The sequence below is a fragment of the Hemiscyllium ocellatum genome, chromosome 13 (assembly GCF_020745735.1).
Source record: "Hemiscyllium ocellatum isolate sHemOce1 chromosome 13, sHemOce1.pat.X.cur, whole genome shotgun sequence".
Lineage (NCBI taxonomy): Eukaryota > Metazoa > Chordata > Chondrichthyes > Orectolobiformes > Hemiscylliidae > Hemiscyllium > Hemiscyllium ocellatum.
Genome location: NC_083413.1, coordinates 74,055,564 through 74,075,604, shown reverse-complemented (window position 1 = coordinate 74,075,604; position 20,041 = coordinate 74,055,564). Strand labels below are relative to the sequence as shown.

At 38.7% G+C, this 20,041-nt stretch overlaps 1 protein-coding gene across 3 annotated transcripts in view; it reads right to left on the bottom strand.

Moving 5' to 3' along the window:
- LOC132821615 (NACHT, LRR and PYD domains-containing protein 3-like) overlaps nt 1-18,376 on the bottom strand; it is a 63,926-nt gene extending 45,550 nt beyond the window's left edge. For all 3 annotated transcript variants that reach the window (XM_060834291.1, XM_060834292.1, XM_060834293.1), the window contains exons 1-2: nt 18,357-18,376; nt 13,795-13,868 (exon numbers count right to left, since the gene is read on the bottom strand). In XM_060834291.1, the coding sequence (XP_060690274.1) occupies nt 13,795-13,804 (10 nt within the window). In that variant the 5' untranslated portion in view covers nt 13,805-13,868; nt 18,357-18,376. The remainder of the gene's footprint in view (nt 1-13,794; nt 13,869-18,356) is intronic.
- Between the last annotated feature and the right edge of the window lie 1,665 nt (nt 18,377-20,041).

The window sequence follows — 20,041 nt, the reverse complement described above, 5'->3', positions numbered from 1 at the left end:
AATATTTATAATCATATATACAATAGTCAGGAGGGGTAAGATGTTTCAGAGGACATCAATTCCTGTGCAGTTGTCAGTGCATTGCAGATGTTGTCTTGCCATTCCCTGTTCTCCAGATAACCATTTCTATTGGCTGACCTGTTCACATTCAAGAGTGGCAATTCTTTTCAGTTTTTATATTCTGTAGTTATTTGGTAAATCGGTTTACCATCTTATGTACAATGATAGTGGATCTGATTTTAGAAGTTTCTGTTTCATATGCGTACTCTTCTGACTTCTTTGTAGTGACATGATGTAACAGTTGCTAATACTCTGTATGTGTGACTCATTCTAATTCTTTTGTAATCCTTAAACTAAATAATTGGGCTGAGCGGTTTCACAGCTTGTTACAATCTCTTCTCCAACTATCGCTATCAAGTTCTCAAGTCACTTTGTGATTTCTGCTGTTCTTTTCCTTTCACCATCAATGAGAGTTTCGAGCTGAGGTTTCATGCATGAAAATTACTTCTCCAGCACTTTTGGAATTGCTTGCAATTCTGGTCTCTTTCCTATAAGAAGGGTGTTGTAAAACTTGAAAGAGTTCAGAAAAGATTTACAAGGATGTTGCCAGGGTTGGAGGATTTGAGCTGTAGGGAGAGGCTGAACAGGCTGAGGCTGTTTTCCTTTAGCTTTCATAAAAAGGTCTGCATACAAAAGATCCCTGTTTGCCTGCATTGATTTCTGTAGTCTTTAGCCATTTCATGATTCTAATATTCAAATCATGGACTAGCACTTGCAATGTTGGTGCCTATGTCACAAGTATGCAATCCAGCATCACTTTCATGTGGTTTGGTATTTAGGTCATGTCCTATAAGAGAAAGTGCTTTTCCAGCATGCAGTACTTCACATTTGTCACTTGAACAAAGAACCAAGTCATCCTTTTTCCAGATAGGATTAACTTTTGAGTTATTTTTGAAACCTCACAGTCCAGGATATCATTCCTCTTTTTTCTCCAGCAATGTCATCCAAGGATTTCATGAAAACTGCCGGGTTTTCTTTCATTTTAAGGGATGTTGTGGTCTGTTAATTTCCTGATTCAGAAGTATGTTCTCCCACATCTCATTTCAGATCGCTGATTGACAATTCAACAACAGAACCCATTTTGTACTCATCACTGGGATGAAGCACCACAGTCTGCTATCTCCACTATATGGGAGTGTTATGAAGTTGAGGGCGTGTACTGTATCATTAAGAGAAATTGAATGCTGTTCTGAACTGAGAGCTTACAAACATCTGTGTATATAACTAGATGGCTGTCCCAGCGTGTACTGGACAATTGAAAATATGTAACATTTGGCTGTGAAATGGATACCTGAGTTTTTGTTGCTATTTTGACAACAAGTTGAATTTAACAAATCAGTTTAAATTATGCCCCAGGATACTAAAACCAAATCGAGTTTGAATTTATTGTTTTGCCAACATCAAACCATGAGACAATTCAAAGTTGAGGGGTATATAAAATGCGAACCTTTTGAAAACTGGTCAGAGAGAGAAACTGCCATTGAGGCAGATAAGCCTAGAGAGCTAACATCTTGCTCTCTAAGAATTTAAGAAACACTCTTTTTCAAAGGTACCTATTCGTATGAAACATACAGTAAAAAGGATGACTGAGGGAGATCCTCAGCCAGAAGAATAAAGACACAGGAAAAGACAGCGTTGTGCAGTTATGAAATTAAGTTGATGGAATTTTAATAAGTGTCTTATTGGAACAGCATATTGTTATAGAGTTAGAGGCAGGTAGTAAGCAGTTAAGATAAAGAGGAACCTAGAGTTGTGATAAGTCATTGCTTAATGTTCACTTTTAGAGTTAAAAAATAAATCGACGTTATTTTCCTGAAATAGTGGAATTTGGAAGTTCTTTGTCACTCATAATTTAACAGATTAAGAGGCGAGGCAAGCTTTACTGAGTGTTTGGGTTTAAGTAATAGAGGAGTGCAGCTCCATGTCGTAACACTTTGGGGGCTTGGGTCTGAGATTTGGACAGGTTTAGACAGATCCAATCTGACATTTGGACAGTTCTGAACAGATTTGGGGTATGAAAGATCTGAGGAGATTTAAACACTTGCTGATAAGTGTCCTGGATCTTTAAATAAAATGCAGGTGAAAACATCTGTTTAATTTCGGTTACTTGTGGTTGGTTAAATTAAAAGTGAGGGAAATGGCTTTTAACATTGCTAAGCAAGTTCTGGGGTTTGAAGATGCTTCCCAAATTTGCCAAGAAGGTTTAGAAAGACAGAGGAAGGACACACTTTTAGAATTAGCAAATAGTTTAGAATTGAGTTTAACCAGGGACAAAAGGAAAGCTGAAATTGTAATGGAGTTGGTCAAGCACTTAGGTGAATCAGAGAAACAGCTAAGTGTACTAGAGTTAGAAAAACTCCAATTGAGGCAAATGGAGTTAGAAGATAAAGGAAGGGAATGAAAAGCCATGTTAGTAGAAAGAGTCAGAGAGAAGAAAGAGAAAGAGAGAGAGAAACAGACAGAGGAAAAAGAAAGGGAGAGAACATTCTTAGCTGAGCAAAAAGAAAGCGAGAAGAATTTGAACCTCAGAAGTTGAGAATTAGTCAGGAAAGCAAAGTTAACAGGATGGAGGGACGGTAGTGATGTATACAAATATGTTAAAACATTGCAACATTTTGATGAGAAAGATGTCGAGGACTTTTCTATTTCATTTGAAAAATTGGCTAGGCAGATAGAGTGGCCAGAGAATTTGTAGGTAATGCTATTTCAGATTAAGCTGGCATGCAGAGTTAATGAGATATTTGCAGCGCTGTCAGATGAGGTGTCAAGAGATTATGCAGATGTCAAAAAGGCTATTTTGAATGCCTATGAATTGGTACCAGAAGCGTATAGATAGCGGTTCAGAAACATAAAGAAGGAATCAGGTCAGACTTACATTGAATTCAAAAGAATTAAACATAGTAATTTTGATAGATGGGTGCAGGCCTTAAAAATAGATAAGATCTATGAGGCTCTAAGAAAGATTTTCTGCTAGAGGAGTTTAAAATTCACTTACAGAGATGATAAGAATTCATGTGGATGAACAGAAAGTTCAAGAAGTAAGACAGGCTGCAGAGATGGCAGATGAATATTCTTTGGTGCATAAGGTGAAATTTAGCTTCTGACAGGAATTTCATCTGTGAGGCATAGAAATTGGGAGAAGGGGAGATTCTTCACTACAAAACAATGAGTAGAGCACCTAATAGTTTACCACAGGTGGAAAATGAAGTGAAAGGCCTCATGTGCTTTCATTGTAATGGAGTGGGACACATAAAATTACAGTGCCGGTGGTTTAAGAAGGGCACCCTCCTTAAAACTAAAAGTGGAAACCAGTACTTGCTAACCATAATGGATGCGTCTATCAGATTTCCACAGGCAATTCCATGACCAAATATTAATGCAAAAAGGGTGTTGGAGGAGTTGGTAGCTTTCTTTACGCAGTATAGGCTACCTAGGGATATTCAGTCAGACCAAGGGTCTAATTTTACTGCTAGGCTATTTAAGGAAGTCATGGATAGCTTAGGCGTACAGGCCTTTAAATCAAGTGCATACTATCCTGAATCCCAGGGAACTTTGGAAAGGTGGCATCAGACCCTGAAGACCATGTTAAGAGCGTACTGTCAGGATTACCTGAATGATTGGGATAAAAGTATCCCATTTGCATTGGTTGCCATTATACCTGCCCCAAATGAATTTACACAGTTTACTCCATTTGAGTTAAATTTCAGACATCAAGTGAGAGGGCCTTTGAATTAATTAAAGAAAAATTGAGAGGACCGAAGTTGGAGATCTCACACCTGGATTATGTATCTGAGGTGAGGGAGATACTAAATCGGGTAGGTGAGTTAGCTAAACAGCACCTGAAAAGAGCAGAGCATAGAATGAAGAAGGTTGCAGACACAACTTCTAAAATTTGGACGTTTCCCACAGGAATGACATATTGATAATGTCACTAATGGTAGAAGATCCCTTTAACACCAGGTTTAATGGTTCCTAGTAAATTGAGAAAAAATTGAGTCAGGTAAGCTATCTGGTAAAGATGCCAAATGGGGGTATCAGGTATGTCATGTGACAATGTTGAAACCTTACTAAATAGAGACAGGGAACTGTAAAAACAGGTGGTGTTAGTTATAACCCTGCAGAGTAAGGAATCAAAACCAGTTGCTGTGGAGTTAGATGTACCTCAGAATACTTTAAATCATGAGAAAGTCCATGAGGAGTTGGATAAGTTAGTGAGCTATCTTTCTCAGCACCAAAGAACCAAGTTGAAAGGTTTGTTATACCAGTATGAGGACATATGCAGGAATAAGACAAGGATGTCTAATACTATTGTGTATTAGGTAGAGGTAGGGAATGCTGCTCTGATAAAACAATACCCCCTACAGACTTAATCCTCTCAAAACCACATAGGTACAGAAGGAAGTAGATGCAATGCTTAATGAAGATATCATTGAATCGAGTCAGAGTGAGCGGAGTTTGCCGATCGCATGGGTTCCCAAACCTGATGGGACTCAATGATTTTATGTGTACTATTGGAAGGCCACTATCGGAAGGCCATAACAAAATTGGACTCCTATCCAATACCAAGATTTCAGGACTGAAAAATGTGTTGTTGGAAAAACGCAGCAGGTCAGGCAGCATCCAAGAAGCAGGAGAATCAACGTTTCGGGCATAAGCCCATCTTCAGGAATTTCAGGTTTATGCCCGAAACATCGATTCTCCTGCTCCTTGGATGCTGCCTAACCTGCTGCGCTTTTCCAGTAACACAGTTTTCAGCTCTGATCTCCAGCATCTGCAGTCCTCACTTTCTCCTACAAGATTTCAGGACTGTATAGAGAAAGTTGGTGAAGCCACTTACATCACAAAGTTGGACTTGCTGCATGGGTTTTGGCAGGTGTCTTTATCAGACAATTTGCATCTGTGTTTGCTTCCCCAAAAGGCCTTTGGAATGAAGAATGCACCGACCACATTCCAAAGACTCAGGAACAGAGTTGTGGTGGGATTAACAAATTGTGCAGTTTATCTGGATGATGTAGTGATCTTTAGCGAGTCATCGAAAGATCACATGGTAGAGTTGCCAGAGCTCTTTGAACAATTACAAGAAGCAAAACTGGTAATAAACTTAAAGAAAACTGAATTTGCGAAGGCAAAGGTAACATTCTTGGGTCATAACATCAGTTATGGAAGGTTGACACCAAGGAACATGAAGACGAAGGCCATCTAGTAATTTTCACTACCATCCTCGAAGAAAGAGGTGCTTTGATTTTTGGGACTAAGCGGACCAAAAATTTGTTCCAAACTTCAGCAGCATTATGCCATCGCTGATGGATTTACTAAAGAAGAACACAAAGTTTCAACAGACTGAACAATGCCAAGAAGCATTTGAGAATGTAAAAGTGATATTAACCACCACACCAATTTTAGCTGCACAAACATTTTGAAACCCTTCAAAGTTGCAATGGGTACTTGCAATATAGGCGTTGAAGCTGTACCGCTAAAGGAAGATGATGATGGACTTGAATGGCCAAATGGGTATTTTTCAAAGAAATTCAAAACTCATCGGAGAACATACTCTACCATCAAAAAGGAATTATTGAGTATGATACTGGCCTTACAACATTTTAATGTAAATGTGATGAACAATGTGTCAGAGATGGTTGCGTGCGCTGACCATAATCTTCTTATATTTTTGGAAAGATTTAATGACAAAAACATGAGATTACGTTTTTGGAGTCTTATGTTACAGACTTTTAATTTACAAATTGTACGGATTGCAGGTCATAAAAATGTGACAGCCGATGCATTATTGTGGATTTTTAAAAAATGTGGATGAGATTGGACAGATTCCAAAGTCATATATATGTGCAGAAATTAATATGAAATGCATAAGTTACCTATGTATTTCATCTTAATGGGATTAAGAATTCAAAAACAAAGCTTTTTTTCATTATGATGGTCCATTTTTTTCTTAAGGTGAGATGTTATGAAGTTGAGGGCATGTACTGGGTGGGTTACTCTTTGGAGGGTCGGTGTGGACTTGTTGGACCGAAGGGCCTGTTTCCACATGGTAGGGAATCTAATCTAATTATTTACTGTACCTTTAATGCTAATCTGAATTGAGAGCTTACAAGCACATGTGTACACCTGTATATAACTAGACAGCAGTCCCAGAGTGTACTGAAAAATTTAAAATGTGTATCTTTGGCTGTGAAATGGATACCTGAGTTTTGGTTGCTGTTTTAACAACAATTCAAATTTAACCAATCAGTTTAAATTATGCCCCAGGAAACTAAAACCCAATTGAGTTTGAATTTATTGTTTATCAACATCGAACCAATGAGTCGATCCAATATTGTGGGGTATATAAAATGCGACCCTTTTGAAAGTTGGTCAGAAAGAGTATCTGCCATTAAGAGAGATAAGCCTGGAGATCTAACATCTTGCTCTCCAAGAAATTAGAAAACACTCTCTATCAAAGGTACCTTTTCATATTCTCGTGCAAAAAGAAAGAAGATGACCCAGGGAGATCCTCAGCTGGAAGACACAGGTGAAGACAGCAGCTGTGTGGTTTTGAAATTAATTGATGGAATTTTAATAAGTGTTTTATTGGAACTGCATATTGTTATAGAATTGGGGGCAGATTAGTAAGCATTTAATAGAAAGGGGACTGAGAGTTATGAATAGTTGTTGTTTAATGTTCACTTAGAGTCATAGAGTCAGAAAAGGTGTATAACACAGAAAAATACCGTTTCGTCCAATTCATCCATGCCAACCAGCTACCTAACCTAATCTAGTCCCATTTGTTAGCAATTGGCCCATATCCCTCTGAACCCTTCCTATTCATATACCCATCCATATGGCTTTTAAATGCTGTAATTGTACCAGCCTCCACTACTTCCTCTGGCAGCTCATTCCATACACACACCACCCTCTGCATGAAAAAGCTGTCCATTAGTTCCCATTTAAACCTTTCCCTTCTCGCTCGGAACCTATACTCTATAGTTCTGGACCCACCCCAGGGAAAAGACCTTGTCTATTTACCCTATCCATGCCCCTCATGATTTTACAAACCTCTATAAGGTCACTCCTCAGCCTTCAATACTCCAGGAAAAACAGCCCCAGCCAACTCAACCTCTCCCTGTAGCTCAATACCTCCAACCCTGGCAACATCTTTGTAAATCTTTACTGAACCTTTTCAAGTTTCACAACATCCTTCCAATAGGAGAGAGATCAGAACTGCACACAATATTCCAAAAGAGGCCTAACCAATGTACTGTACAGCTTCAACATGGCCTCCCAAATCCTGTACTCAATACTATGTCCAATAAAAGAAAGCACACCAGATGCCTTCTTCATTATCCTATCTACCTGTGACTTCACTTTCAAGGAACTATGAACCTGTACCCCATGGTCTCTTTGCCAACAGCACCCCCCAGGACCTTATCAATAAGTGTATAAGTCCTGCTCTGATTTACCTTTTCAAAATATATCTAAATTTTATAATTTAAACTTCATCTGCCACTCCTCAACGCATTGGAACATCTGATCAAGATCCCATTGTACTTTGAGATAACTATCTTTGCCATCCACTACTTCTCCAATTTTGGTATCATTTGCAAACTAGAGAGTTGCCTATCACAATCGTTTGCTTAAAACTCGACATATCCTTCATTACATTAAAGCTATTCTCCATACTATTGGGGAACTTGGCTATTCCCCTGAGAGTCCATCATCACCTTCATTTTCCAAAACAGCATACATGTTTGAGATGCGGATAACCACAAGAGACTTCTGTACTACCTGCCTATCCTCCTACCTTTCCTGGAGTTAACCCATCTACCTGATTGTATGTTGTGGTTCTATTCGCCGAGCTGGAAGTTTTTGCTGCAAACGTTTCGTTCCCTGGCTAGGGAACATCATCAGTGCTATTGGAGCCTCCTGTGAAGCGCTGCTTTGATGTTTCAAAGCAGTGCTTCACAGGAGGCTCCAATAGCACTGATGATGTTCCCTAGCCAGGGAACGAAACGTTTGCAGCAAAAACTTCCAGCTCGGCGAACAGAACCACAACAACGGACACCCTAGCTACAAATCTTCAACCAGACTTTAAACCTGATTGTATCTGTGACTTTTCTACATTCCTATAACTGCCAATCATCACACCCCGAGCTCCTGTAAATTCCTTATTGCCTCTAACTGACCTTCCAATTGATCCATGTGATCTGATAGGATTCGCAACCAAAGACACTTTCTGCAGATATAGTCATCAGTAACATAGAAACTCTCCCTAAACTCCCACAACTGACAGGAAGAGCACATCACTATACTCACAACTATCTTTGCTCCTTCACAATCTACAGACCTTTTAGAGTTAAAAAATAAATTGGTTATATTTTCTTTAAATAGTGGAATTTGGGAGCTCTCTGTCACTCATATTTTAACATATTACGAGGTGATGCTAGCTTTTCTGCATGTTTGGGTGTAAGTAACAGAGGGGTTCACCTCCGTGTCATAACAGGAACGTAAGGCTTAGTAAGCTCACAGCGAAAAGTGGTGGTGCTAATTTCATCAGGTTCCTTGTTCTAAAGCAGTTGTTTGAAAAGGACCAGAAAGGCATTAATTTTCAAAGAAATACTGATTAGTTGGTCTCAAATGTTGCAAGTGCATTTTCCACTATCTTCTGGTTTAAGTTTATGAATAATAAACTCAGTGGCGGATACTTTTTGATTCATTTTATATTTGGTACTACGCTGAAGTAGAGTGGATCCTTTTGTTCATTGTACTGCTTTATCTGATCTGCTAGCTTCACAATGTAGGATATCAGTATCATCCTGTTGAGCTTATTCATCCTTAAACTTTGTTTGAAAGTCACAGACAAAGCTGCAACTGCCAGGTGAGCTCTTCATTGTGCATTACCAATGTCACAGGTGTAGTGGGCATTGTCGATCTTTTTTAACAGATCAGTTATATGGTTCAATAACGTGCCATCCTGGTTCAATTCATACTTTTTGTTTGATTTGAGTTCTGTGTCAACCTTTGGTCTGATTACATAAGATACTTATTTAGCCTTGAATCACTGTTTGATTCTCTCATCCTTGATTTTCAACTTGACTGATCTTTTCCAAGCTTCCCAGACTCCTATGGAAAACAACAGCACATTTCTTTAGAGTTTGTGATAGGTCAGTTGTAGAATCTGACAAGCAACTTATTTCAGTCCAGTTGAGATCAATCCTCTACAACCAACTTCTTCCTAATAAAGCTGGAAATTTTTCTTTGACAATGTGGAAAGAAATGTCAGACTGACTATATAACTGCACATTCATCTTGATACAACCCACTAAGAACATTGCTTTACCTCTGTATGTTCTTAGTACAATTTTTGAGGGTTGCGGTGCTGCATGACTCAGCTGCTACTGATGCACACTTTCAAGTATCAATGAAACCACCCACTCTAGTGTCCACCTCCATTCTTACCTGTTTGCCATTCAGTAAGGGAGTGATCCAGTATTGGTTGGTGTCATCAGCAATAGCCGGTATGTTGAAGAACAGCTCCTGTCTAGACTGTGAGCCTAGGATTTTGTACCATGTAGACCTTTCTCAGTTTCCATATTTGTGCTGTGTATTGATCATGTTTCTTCCTCATATTTGGCCATTAAATGTTATACTTTTTTCTGCAGTTTCTGCATATAACTTCTTGAAACCAAAACAGGTAATTTATAACCTATCTTCCCTATTGTAATTTTTTCCTTAATTTTCTAATGTGAATGGATTAGCAAGTAATTCCCAATACTTTTAATGTTTTGTCATTCAAGTTGATTATTGATTTCATTGTAAAAGATTTTGAAAAAGGATTATTTCAAACTGCATGATAAAGGGAACCAATATTCATTTCAAAATAAATTTTGTACAATGTAAATGTAAACTCAGCTTATTTAATGTTACATTCATGCCATGAAAATTTTTTAAAAATTTTTAAAGAATGGGAAATAGGCAACATGATGGCTCAATGGTTAGCATTGCTGCCTCACAGTGCCAGGGATCCAGGTTTGATTCCAACCTTGGGTGACTGTATAGAGTTATGTTCTCCTTGTGTCAACTCGGTTTCCTCCAACTGCTCAGGTGTCATCCCATAGGCCAAAGATGTGCAGATTAGGTGGATCACCATACTAAATTACCCCGTGTGTCCAGGACTGCGCAGGCTTGGTGGATTAGCCTTGGCAAATGCAGGGTTGCGAGGATAGGGTGAGGCTGTGGAATGCTCTTCGGAAGGGCAGAGCAGTTTCAATGTGCTGAATGGCCTCTATCTGTACTGTAGGGATTCTTTGACTCTCAAGAAATACCAGAGACTTTAAGCAAATATTTTGCACTTGTCTTCATTGCACAATACAGAAATGTTATCCTAAAAAAGTGGAAAATCATGGGAGAAAAGTCAGGTGAAACTTTAAAAGTCATTATCACCATATAAGAAGTATGAAGAAAACTAATGGGATTAAATGTGGATACGTTCCTTAAACCTGATGACTTGCATCCTAGAGTATTAGGCTTTAGGAATAGTAGATGCATCGGTGGTATTCCTTCGAAATTCCTGAGATTCTGGACAGGTCTTAGTGGATTTGAAAATCATAAATGTAGCAAACATAAAGGAGGCAGACAGAAAGCAGGAAATCATAGCCCCCCACCGCCGCCTCCCCACCCAGCTAGCCTAATATCTACCATTGCAGAAACGTTGCAATCCATTATTAAGGAATGAGTTGCAGATTAGTTAGGAAATCATTATACAATCTAGCAGAATCAACATAGTTTTAAGAAAAGGAAACCGTATTTGCCATGTTTATTGGACTTCATTGAGGATGTAACAAGCAGGATGGATAGAGAGAACAATGCATATGGTGTATTTGGACATACAAGATATTCAGTAATATGCAACTTAAAAAGTTACTAAGTAAGATACAAGATCAAGGTATTGAGCATGATATATTTGAATAGATAGTAGTTTGGCTAAATAACAGGAAATTGAGCCATGACAAAATGACTCATTTTCAGGATGGCCACTGTTGGTTTCAAAGAGATTAGTACAAAATTCTCAGCTATTTATAATCAATTAAGTGAATTGGATTAAGGGACAGGTTAACTGTATCAAACTTTGCTATTAAACATGAATAGGATTAAAAAAATTCAGATAGGGAAGCAAGATGTGAAGAAGACAAACAAGCTGCATTTTCAAATTTGGTTTGGGATGTATGAGTTGGGTCATTTTCTAATATTGCTTTCCCAACTTTGAAAAGTCAGTTGATTCACCTAGTATTTTGAGGTTATTGTGGGCCAGATAAGAAGGAAGCATATGTCAAGTTTAGACAGGATAGATAGCATGAATCCTTAGAAGAGTAGAAAGGCAGTAGGGGTATACTTATGAGACAAATCAGGATGGCAAAAGTGGACATGAGGTAGCTTTGGCAAATAGAGTTAAGGAGAATCCAAAGGGTTTTTACAAATACATTAAGGACAAAAAGGTGACTAGAGAGAGAATAGGCCCCTCAAAGATCAGCAAGGCGGCCTTTGTGTGGAACCGCAGGAGATGGGTCAGATACTAAACGAGTAATTTGCATCAGTATTTACTGTGGAAAAGGACATGGAAAATATAGAATGTAGGGAAATAGATGGTGACATATTGAAAAATGTCCAGATTACGGAGGAGGAAGTGCTGGATGTCTTGAAACGCATAAAGTGGATAAATCCCCCGCTCCTGATCAGGTATACCCTAGAACTTTGTGGGAAGCTAGGGAAGTGATAGTTGGGCTTCTTACTGAGATATTTGTATCATCAATTGTTACAGGAGAGTTACCAGAAGACTGGAGGTTGGCTAACATAGTGCCACTGTTTAAGAAAGGTGGTAAGGACAAGCCAGAGAACTATAGAACAGTGAGCCTGACGTGGTGGGCAAGTTGTTGGAGGGAATCCTGAGGGACAGGATGTACATATATTTGGAAAGGCAAGGACTGATTAAGGATAGTCAACATGGCTTTGTGCATGGGAAATCATGTCTCACAAACTTGATTGAGTTCTTTGAAGAAGTAACAAAGAGGATTCATGAGGGTAGAGCAGTAGAAGTGATCTATATAGATTTCAGTAAGGCGTTCGACAAGGTTCCCCATGAGAGACTAGTGAGCAGGGCTAAATCTCATGGAATACAGGGAGAACTTGCCGTGTGGATACAGAACTGGCTCAAAGATAGAAGACAGAGGATGATGGTAGAGGGTTGTTTTTCAGACTGGAGGTCTGTGATCAGTGCAGTGCCACAAGGATCTGTGCTAGGTCCACTATTTTATATAAATGATTTGAACGTGAACATAAGAGGTATAGTTAGTAAGTTTGCTAATGACACCAAAATAGGAGGTATAGTGGACGGCGAAGAAGATTACCTCAGATTACAACGGGATCTTGATCAGATGGGCCAATGGGCTGAGAAGTGGCAGATGGAGTTTAAACTAGATAAGTGTGAGGCGCTGCATTTTGGGAAAGCAAATTGTAGCAGGATTTATACACTTAATGGTAAGGTCCTAGGGAGTGTTGCTGAACAAAGAGACCTTGGAGTGTAGGTTCATAGCTCCTTAAAAGTGGAGTCGCAGTTAGATAAGATAGTGAAAAAGGCGTTTGGTATGCTTTCCTTTATTGGTCAGAATATTGAGTACAGGAGTTGGGAGGTCATGTTGCGGCTGTACAGAACATTGATCAGACGACTGTTGGAATAATGCATGCAATTCTAGTCTCCTTTCTATCGGAAAGATGTTGTGAAACTTGAAAGGGTTCAGAAAAGATTTACAAGGATGTTGCCAGGGTTGGAGGATTTGAGCTATAGGGAGAAGTTGATTAGACTAGGGCTATTTTCCCTGGAGCATTGGAGGTGAGGGGTGACCTTTTAGAGGTTTATAAAATCATGAGGGGCAAGGATAAGATAAATAGACAAAGTCTTTTCCCTGGGAGAGTCCAGAACTAGAGGGCATAAGTTTAGGGTGAGGGGGGAAAGATATAAAAGAGACCTCAGAAGATGCTGCCAGAGACAGTGGTGGAGGCTAGTACAATTGCAACATTTAAAAGGCATTTGGATGGGTATATGAATAGGAAGAGTTTGGAGGGATATGGGCCAGGTGCTGGCAGGTGGGACTAGATTGGGTAGGGATATCTTTCGGCATGGACAAATTGGACCGAAGCGTCTGTTTCCATTCTGCGCAAATCTGTGACTCTATGACTCTACTGGGGAGCAGCCACCTTCTGAAGTAGGCATTAGATGGCAATAGAGGTTGGCTGTTGCCAAGGTAGGGCGAATAAAAAGCTCAGCTCCATGTTTCAGGCCATTGATTGAGCTCTATTCATAGTTGAAAAATGTGTTGCTGGAAAAGCGCAGCAGGTCAGGCAGCATCCAAACAGCAGGAGAATCAATATTTTGGGCATAAGCCCTTCTTCAGGAATCCCGAAGAAGGGCTTATGCCTGAAACTTTGATTCTCCTGCTCCTTGGATGCTGCCTGACCTGCTGCGCTTTTCCAGCAACACATTTTTCAGCCCCGATCTCCAGCATCTGCAGTCCTCACTTTCTCCTAGTTCTATTCATAGTTGTAAGACACTCGAGCCCTCACCCCTCTCATCCTCTCATAGGCTCCAGCCACCTACAGTAGCCATCCATAGCACCTTGTATCCCAGACCCTGCCGTCCTCTATTCATATACCAACATACCATTTTGCATTTCACTGTAATACACTTACCCATTGCCATCGTAATAAGCAGGTTATCCTCGGTCACCTGTTTGAGAGTTATGGTAACTTGATACAGTTGAACTCTGGAAGACAACCAAGGATCTATATAAGTTACCTCTGCTATATAAATTTAACTTGAGCATTATTTTAAAATTTGGTCTAGAAAAGCATTGTGCAGTTAATTAATGAAAAGGTTGAAGTGGTGTACATGAATTTCCAAACCAAAATTGATAAAGTTTCACTTAACAGAGTTGCCAGAAATATTAAAGTCCATGAAATAAAGAGTACTGTGACAGCATGGATAAAATAGTTGGTTTATTGGCAAGAAACCAAGAACAGTGATGAATGAATACTTGATTGTAGAAAAGCACATTGTGGGGTTGACACTTTGATTTGTGGAATTCTTTACTACAAAGGGCTGTTGAGATTGGGATATTAAGTACATTCAAGCCTGAGATAGACAAAATTTTAATCAGTAAAGGAATCAAGGGTTATTGGGAAAAGGTAAGAAAGAGAAGTCGATGATTATCAGATTAGCCATGATATCATTGAATCGCAGAAAAGACTCAATGGGCTGAATGGCCTACATCTGCTCTTATGCTTTATGGACCTCTGCTTTTATTGGCCAAAGTAAGTATAGACCCCTTAGACAATGACATTATGTGGAGCTAGAAAATGGCACAGAAGTTCAATAAATAGTTTGCTCCAGTCTTCACGGTAAAGAACATTAATGGGATTCCAAAAATATTAAAGAATCAAGAGACCCAATGTAGGGAGGCAATCATGAGAGTAAAAGTGACAGTGAAAATAATAAAGCTAAAGGCCAATAAGTTCAGTGGACCTGGTGAATGGATTACATCTAATTCTATGAAAGGAATTAACTTCAGAGGTGGTAGTTGCACTAGTAGTAATCTTCTAAGGATGTTAGATTTGAGTAAAGTCCCACTGTAACACACATATTCAAACATGGAGAGAAAGAAACGGCAGGTAACTATGGGCCAATTAGCCTAACATCTGCTATTTAGAAAATGAGACTGTTATCAAGGGTATATAAGCAGAAATACATAGAGCATTAAATAGCTTGGGCTTAAACATGCTGGAGTTCAGAAGAATGAGAATGGATCTGATTGAGGTGTATAAAAAGCTAAAGGAGATTGATAAAGTGAACATTGAATAAATGTGGGACAGTCTCAAACAAGAAGTCAGAGAAGAGGTAGGTTTAAAACTGAGATGAGGAGAAACCACTTCTCCCAGCAGGTTGTGAATCTGCGGAAATCACTGCCCCAGAGTGCAGTGAGGGCAGAATCAATTAACAGATTCAAGAAAGAAATACAGAGGAAGCTCAATTATCCAAAGGACATGCAGGGAGTATTTCATTTGGTTAATTAAATTCCAAATAATCGAATGCCGGATAACATAGTTTAGTCAAGAATTGGAACCTTGCAATCTTGCCGGATAATCCAATATTTGGATAATTGAATGTTAGATAATCAAGATTTCTCTGTAGATATGTTTCTGATGAAATGCAGGATAAAGGGTCAAGGGGGACAGGCAGGAATGTGGAGTTGAGACCAGGATAAGATCAGTCATGATCATGTTAAATGGTGGAGTGGGCTCAAAGGATTGAATTGCCCACTCGCACTGTAATTCCTATGTTCCTATTCAATCAAACAAAGTCAGGAAGACTTCATGAAAGGGAAATTATACCAGACAATTTTATTAGAGTCATTTGAGGAGGTAAAAAAAAAGGATAGATAGAGGGGTAGCAGTACATATGTTTAGATTTTGAAAAAGTGTTCACTGAGGTGCCTCACATTAAGCTACTTAATAGGATGAGTCCATTGTATTTGAAACAATATATTAGCATGAACAGAGGATTGGCTAACTAATAGAAAGTAGAAAATTGGAAAAAAGGGACATTTTTGAGATGGTAACATATAACTGGTGGAGGGCCACAGTATTATTTACAATATATGTTAATGATTTGAATGAGCAAAGTGAACGAACTATTGCCACGTTGGGAATAGTATAAAAATAGGTGGGAAGGCAAGTGGGAAAATGACATAAAGAGGCATAGAGGGATATAGACAGCTGAAGTGAATGTGCAAGAACTTGATAGAGGGTACATGATGTGGAAAATATGAGATTATATACCTTGGCAGATGAATAAAGAGCTGAATATTATTTAAATAGGGAAAGACTGCAGAAATCTGCAGCACAGAGGGATTTGGGTATGCTCATGTATGAATCACAAAAGGCTATTTTCGCTGACATCAATGCATGCCAAATGCTGCTTTAAATCGCACATTTGCAAATTTCTGGGTGAGAATTTGGTGGGGGAGTAAAGATCAGGACTGGGAAGGGAAATATCAAGACTAGAGGAAGTAAGATATTGGGACTGGTTGGGGTGAAATAGATTGAGATCAGGAATGGGAATGGGGACAAGTTTGGGACTAAGGATGTGAGGGAGAAGAGATCGGGAGTAGATGTGGTAGGGATTTGGGACAGGAGAGAACCAGATGGGAAGTTGGAGAGTGGGAAAGAGAGCTGTGCAGAGTGTGGAAGTGAGAGAGGGGGTTAAGGGCACCTAGAGCTTTTGCCCTTCTTTCGCCTCTCCCCCCCCCTCCTGGTTTTCCTTGTCAACATCACCCTTGACATCCAGGCACTCTTACCTATTCGCTCCAGGGATTCACACCCCATGTCTGGCATCCCTCTTCATTCTCCCACCATGAAAGCCCAGCTCAAAATCTTACGGGCTTCCCTGCTCATGCACACAGTGATGCATTTTTGTGTGACTTCACACATAAATTTTACATGATGATGTCTGTATTTGGATGCTCCAATGAACATGGAACATAGTTGCCCTCAGTCATTACTGCCAGCCATCATTAAATGTTAGCATCTAAGTTTAGCAAATAATAGGGAAGGCAAATAAAATATTGACCTTTATTTTAAAGGAAGTTGACTATAAAATGAGGAAGTCTTATTAAAACTATACATTAGTCTACAGCTGGAATATTGTGAAAAGTTTTGGTTCCCTTATCTAAAGGAAGATAGACTGGCATTGAAGGCAGTCCAGCGAAGTTCACGAGGTTGATTCCGGATACGGATGAGAATTTCTTATAAGGACATTTTCAGCAAGTTGAGCTTGTATTGACTAGAGTTTAAAAGAATGTAAGGCAACGTTATTCAAACATTTAAGATTCTTTGGCTGACAGGGTAGATGAGAAGAGATTTCTTCCCCTTGTGGGAGAGTCAAGGATCAGAAGGCATTATATCAGCATAAGGGGTCACCCACTTAAGGCAGAGGTCAGGATAATTTTCAAGTTGGCAGGCAGTAATTAGTGTAGCTGCACAAGGATCAGTGGTATACTTCAACTATTTATAGTCTATATTTACAATATAGACCAAGAATAATGCAACTAGTTTTTGATATTACAAAGCTAAGTGGGAATGTAAAGTGGGAGAAGAACACAGAGGCTGGAAAGAGATGCAGGCAGACTAATTGTTCGACAAAAAGGCAGAAGGTGAACAATGTGTGGTAATGTGGTTTGTAGTAAGACAAGAAAAACAGAACAATTAAAAATAAAACACAAAACAACTAAATGTAGATGTTTGGAGGCACTTGGGAGTATTCATACAAGAAACACTCAAAGCTAGCATACAGTTACAGCAAGCAAATAGGAAGGTAAAATTCATGTTGATTTTTATTGCAGCGGGATTGGAGTACAAAAATAAAGAAGTCTCACAAATAATCGTACAGGGCTTCGTTCAGGCCACAAATGAAATATTGTGTGCAGATTTTATCTATATTTAAGGACGTACTTCTATTAAGGTTGGTTCAGCAAAAGTTCACTGCATTGGTTCCTGGGATGCGAGGATCATCTTGGGATGACACAGAATAGTCTGGGTACATTATTTCTAGAGTTTTGAAGAATAAATGGTGATCTCATTAATTATGCAATCTGAAGAGGTAAACATACGAGATTGTTTCCTCTGTCTGTGGAAACTTGAACAAGGGGTCACAGCCTCAGTCAATCATTTAGGATTTCAATGAGAATGACATCTTTGGAATCTTTTACCCCAAAGGTTTGTGAATGCTCTGCCGTTGAAAATAGTTAGGCTGTGATAGACAGATTCTTCGTTGTTCCTAGAATCAAAGGATATAAGTAGTGGATGGACAGAAAATTGTATTGACTGGCACAGCAGGTTCACAGGACTATATAATCTATTCTTGTTTCTAATTCTTATGTTCCTATACTGGGACAATTTTCACTGGGGCAGAGAGGATAAAACTAATTGAAATTGATTTTTAGAATAATGAATTACCTTTGAAGAGGAAACAGGAAAGGAATTCTGAATCAGGAACAAGAGAGGTTAGGAAAGTTTCTTTCTACAGTTTTCAGATTGTGGAACACCTTTTCAGAGGGAATTGTTGGTGGTGTAACTGGTGCAGGCAGAGTAAAAAATGAGCAAGATTGCATACTTCAGAGAAAATCATTGATAAACACCATTTTAAAAAATCATAGAAAAGAGAATCAGTTAGCGAGCGAGACGGAGCTTGTACTTACATTGCTTACAGACAGTGAGAACTTCAGACAGATGAATGTAGTGGTGAGAAATTAGTTCCTTGAGCAGAAATTTAAAACTGCAATAAAGAAGATGGAGTCTTGCTGCTTTTTTCAGTGGTGTTCTAACAGTTCCTGTAATTGCCCTAAATGACAGACAGAAAGTAAGTTTGACTTCCTGTTTCCTTTATTAATCATTTAACTCAATCTTGGATACTATGTACTGAATCGAGCCGCAACTTCACACAATATATTTCTAAAATGGTGGTAACATTCAATGTATTCAGCTATTTCTTTGTACAGAATTTGCTGTACAAATTGGAAAAACTTAGTCACTGCACCCTTATTGTCTCTGTGGCCATCAGTGGATTCTTTCATGGTTGCATAAAATGACCTATATATTGCACACCTATTGTACTGATGTGCTGAATCTGAATACATGCTTCTGTATTGACAGATGTACATCTTCTCCTATTGCAAAATAATTAATTGAAATAATTTTCTCTGACCTTTTGTCCAATAATTTGATTGGATTTGATTTGTTTTTTACTGTTGTGTGTACCGTGTTGTCTTCCTTGCTTTATAGGCAGATCGCACTATATAAGTGCATCAGAGTAACAATAAGAAAACTAAAGGATAAGGTTTCACATTTAATAATTTAATTAAAATAAACATAACAGGACTTAATTACTAAGCAAATCATGGCCTATATATTAAAAAATCACACATTAAATGGCACAAAAAAGATAGGTCTCACCGAATTATAGGGCTGTTCACTCAGTATATATGGCATGAATGTCATGCCAAAATTCTTCAAAACTCTAAATGTTTTCAGGTACAATTCCAGAATGCAAGCTTCTTTTCTTTGAAGCTTTAGCCATGGTTTCTAAAGCAGCAGGAGCTTCCAACTAAGACAAATTCGAGACACTGTCCACAAGAGTTCATACTCTGCTAAATCTGTACTGCAGCACACCAAATATGAGGGAAAGATATAGAGGAAACCAATTTGCAGAGAAACTGCAATGGTGAAAAACCAATGTAGAATGGTGAAAACTTAAAGTATCTCAATACAGACTGAAATTTATTAGTCTTAGAGCAAAGAGGGGAGGGAATTCCTGAAATGTGTGTCAGAGAACTTTCTTGATACCAAACACAACTGTTGGATACGAGAGAGACTGGAGGTATAGTTACAATGGCCAACAATATTTTGTTTTAATTTGGTTAGATTATGTTTTTGATTAGTAATAAATGAATCCATTAGTCCCATTGCAAATTCCTGAGAGTATTAATGGGAAATTTGAGACTGTCAGAACTTTTGAACTAACCTAAAGAAAACTCAGAAATCCTGAAAATAATATTCAGTTTCAATTAGGGTTCTAAATTGATGGTGTTATAGACTGCCTGTTTGCTTGCAATCAAGTAAGTGGCAAAGGCAAGTATGGCAGTGGAAGACAGTTCTTACAATATTGTACAGCTGGGGGAGCTACAGTTCATGTTTTCCTCATTCTTCTTGGCCTGAATAAGAAAAGTTTAACACTTATTTTAAAAGACCTTTTTGTCATTTGAAGTCTGATTCAATAAATGGGATGTTTGTAATGTGTGCTTTCGTCAGTAGCAAGTTAAAATGCTAATGGGATTCCAATAACAACGTAGTAACCTCATATTCACGTATTAATGAATGATTGCCT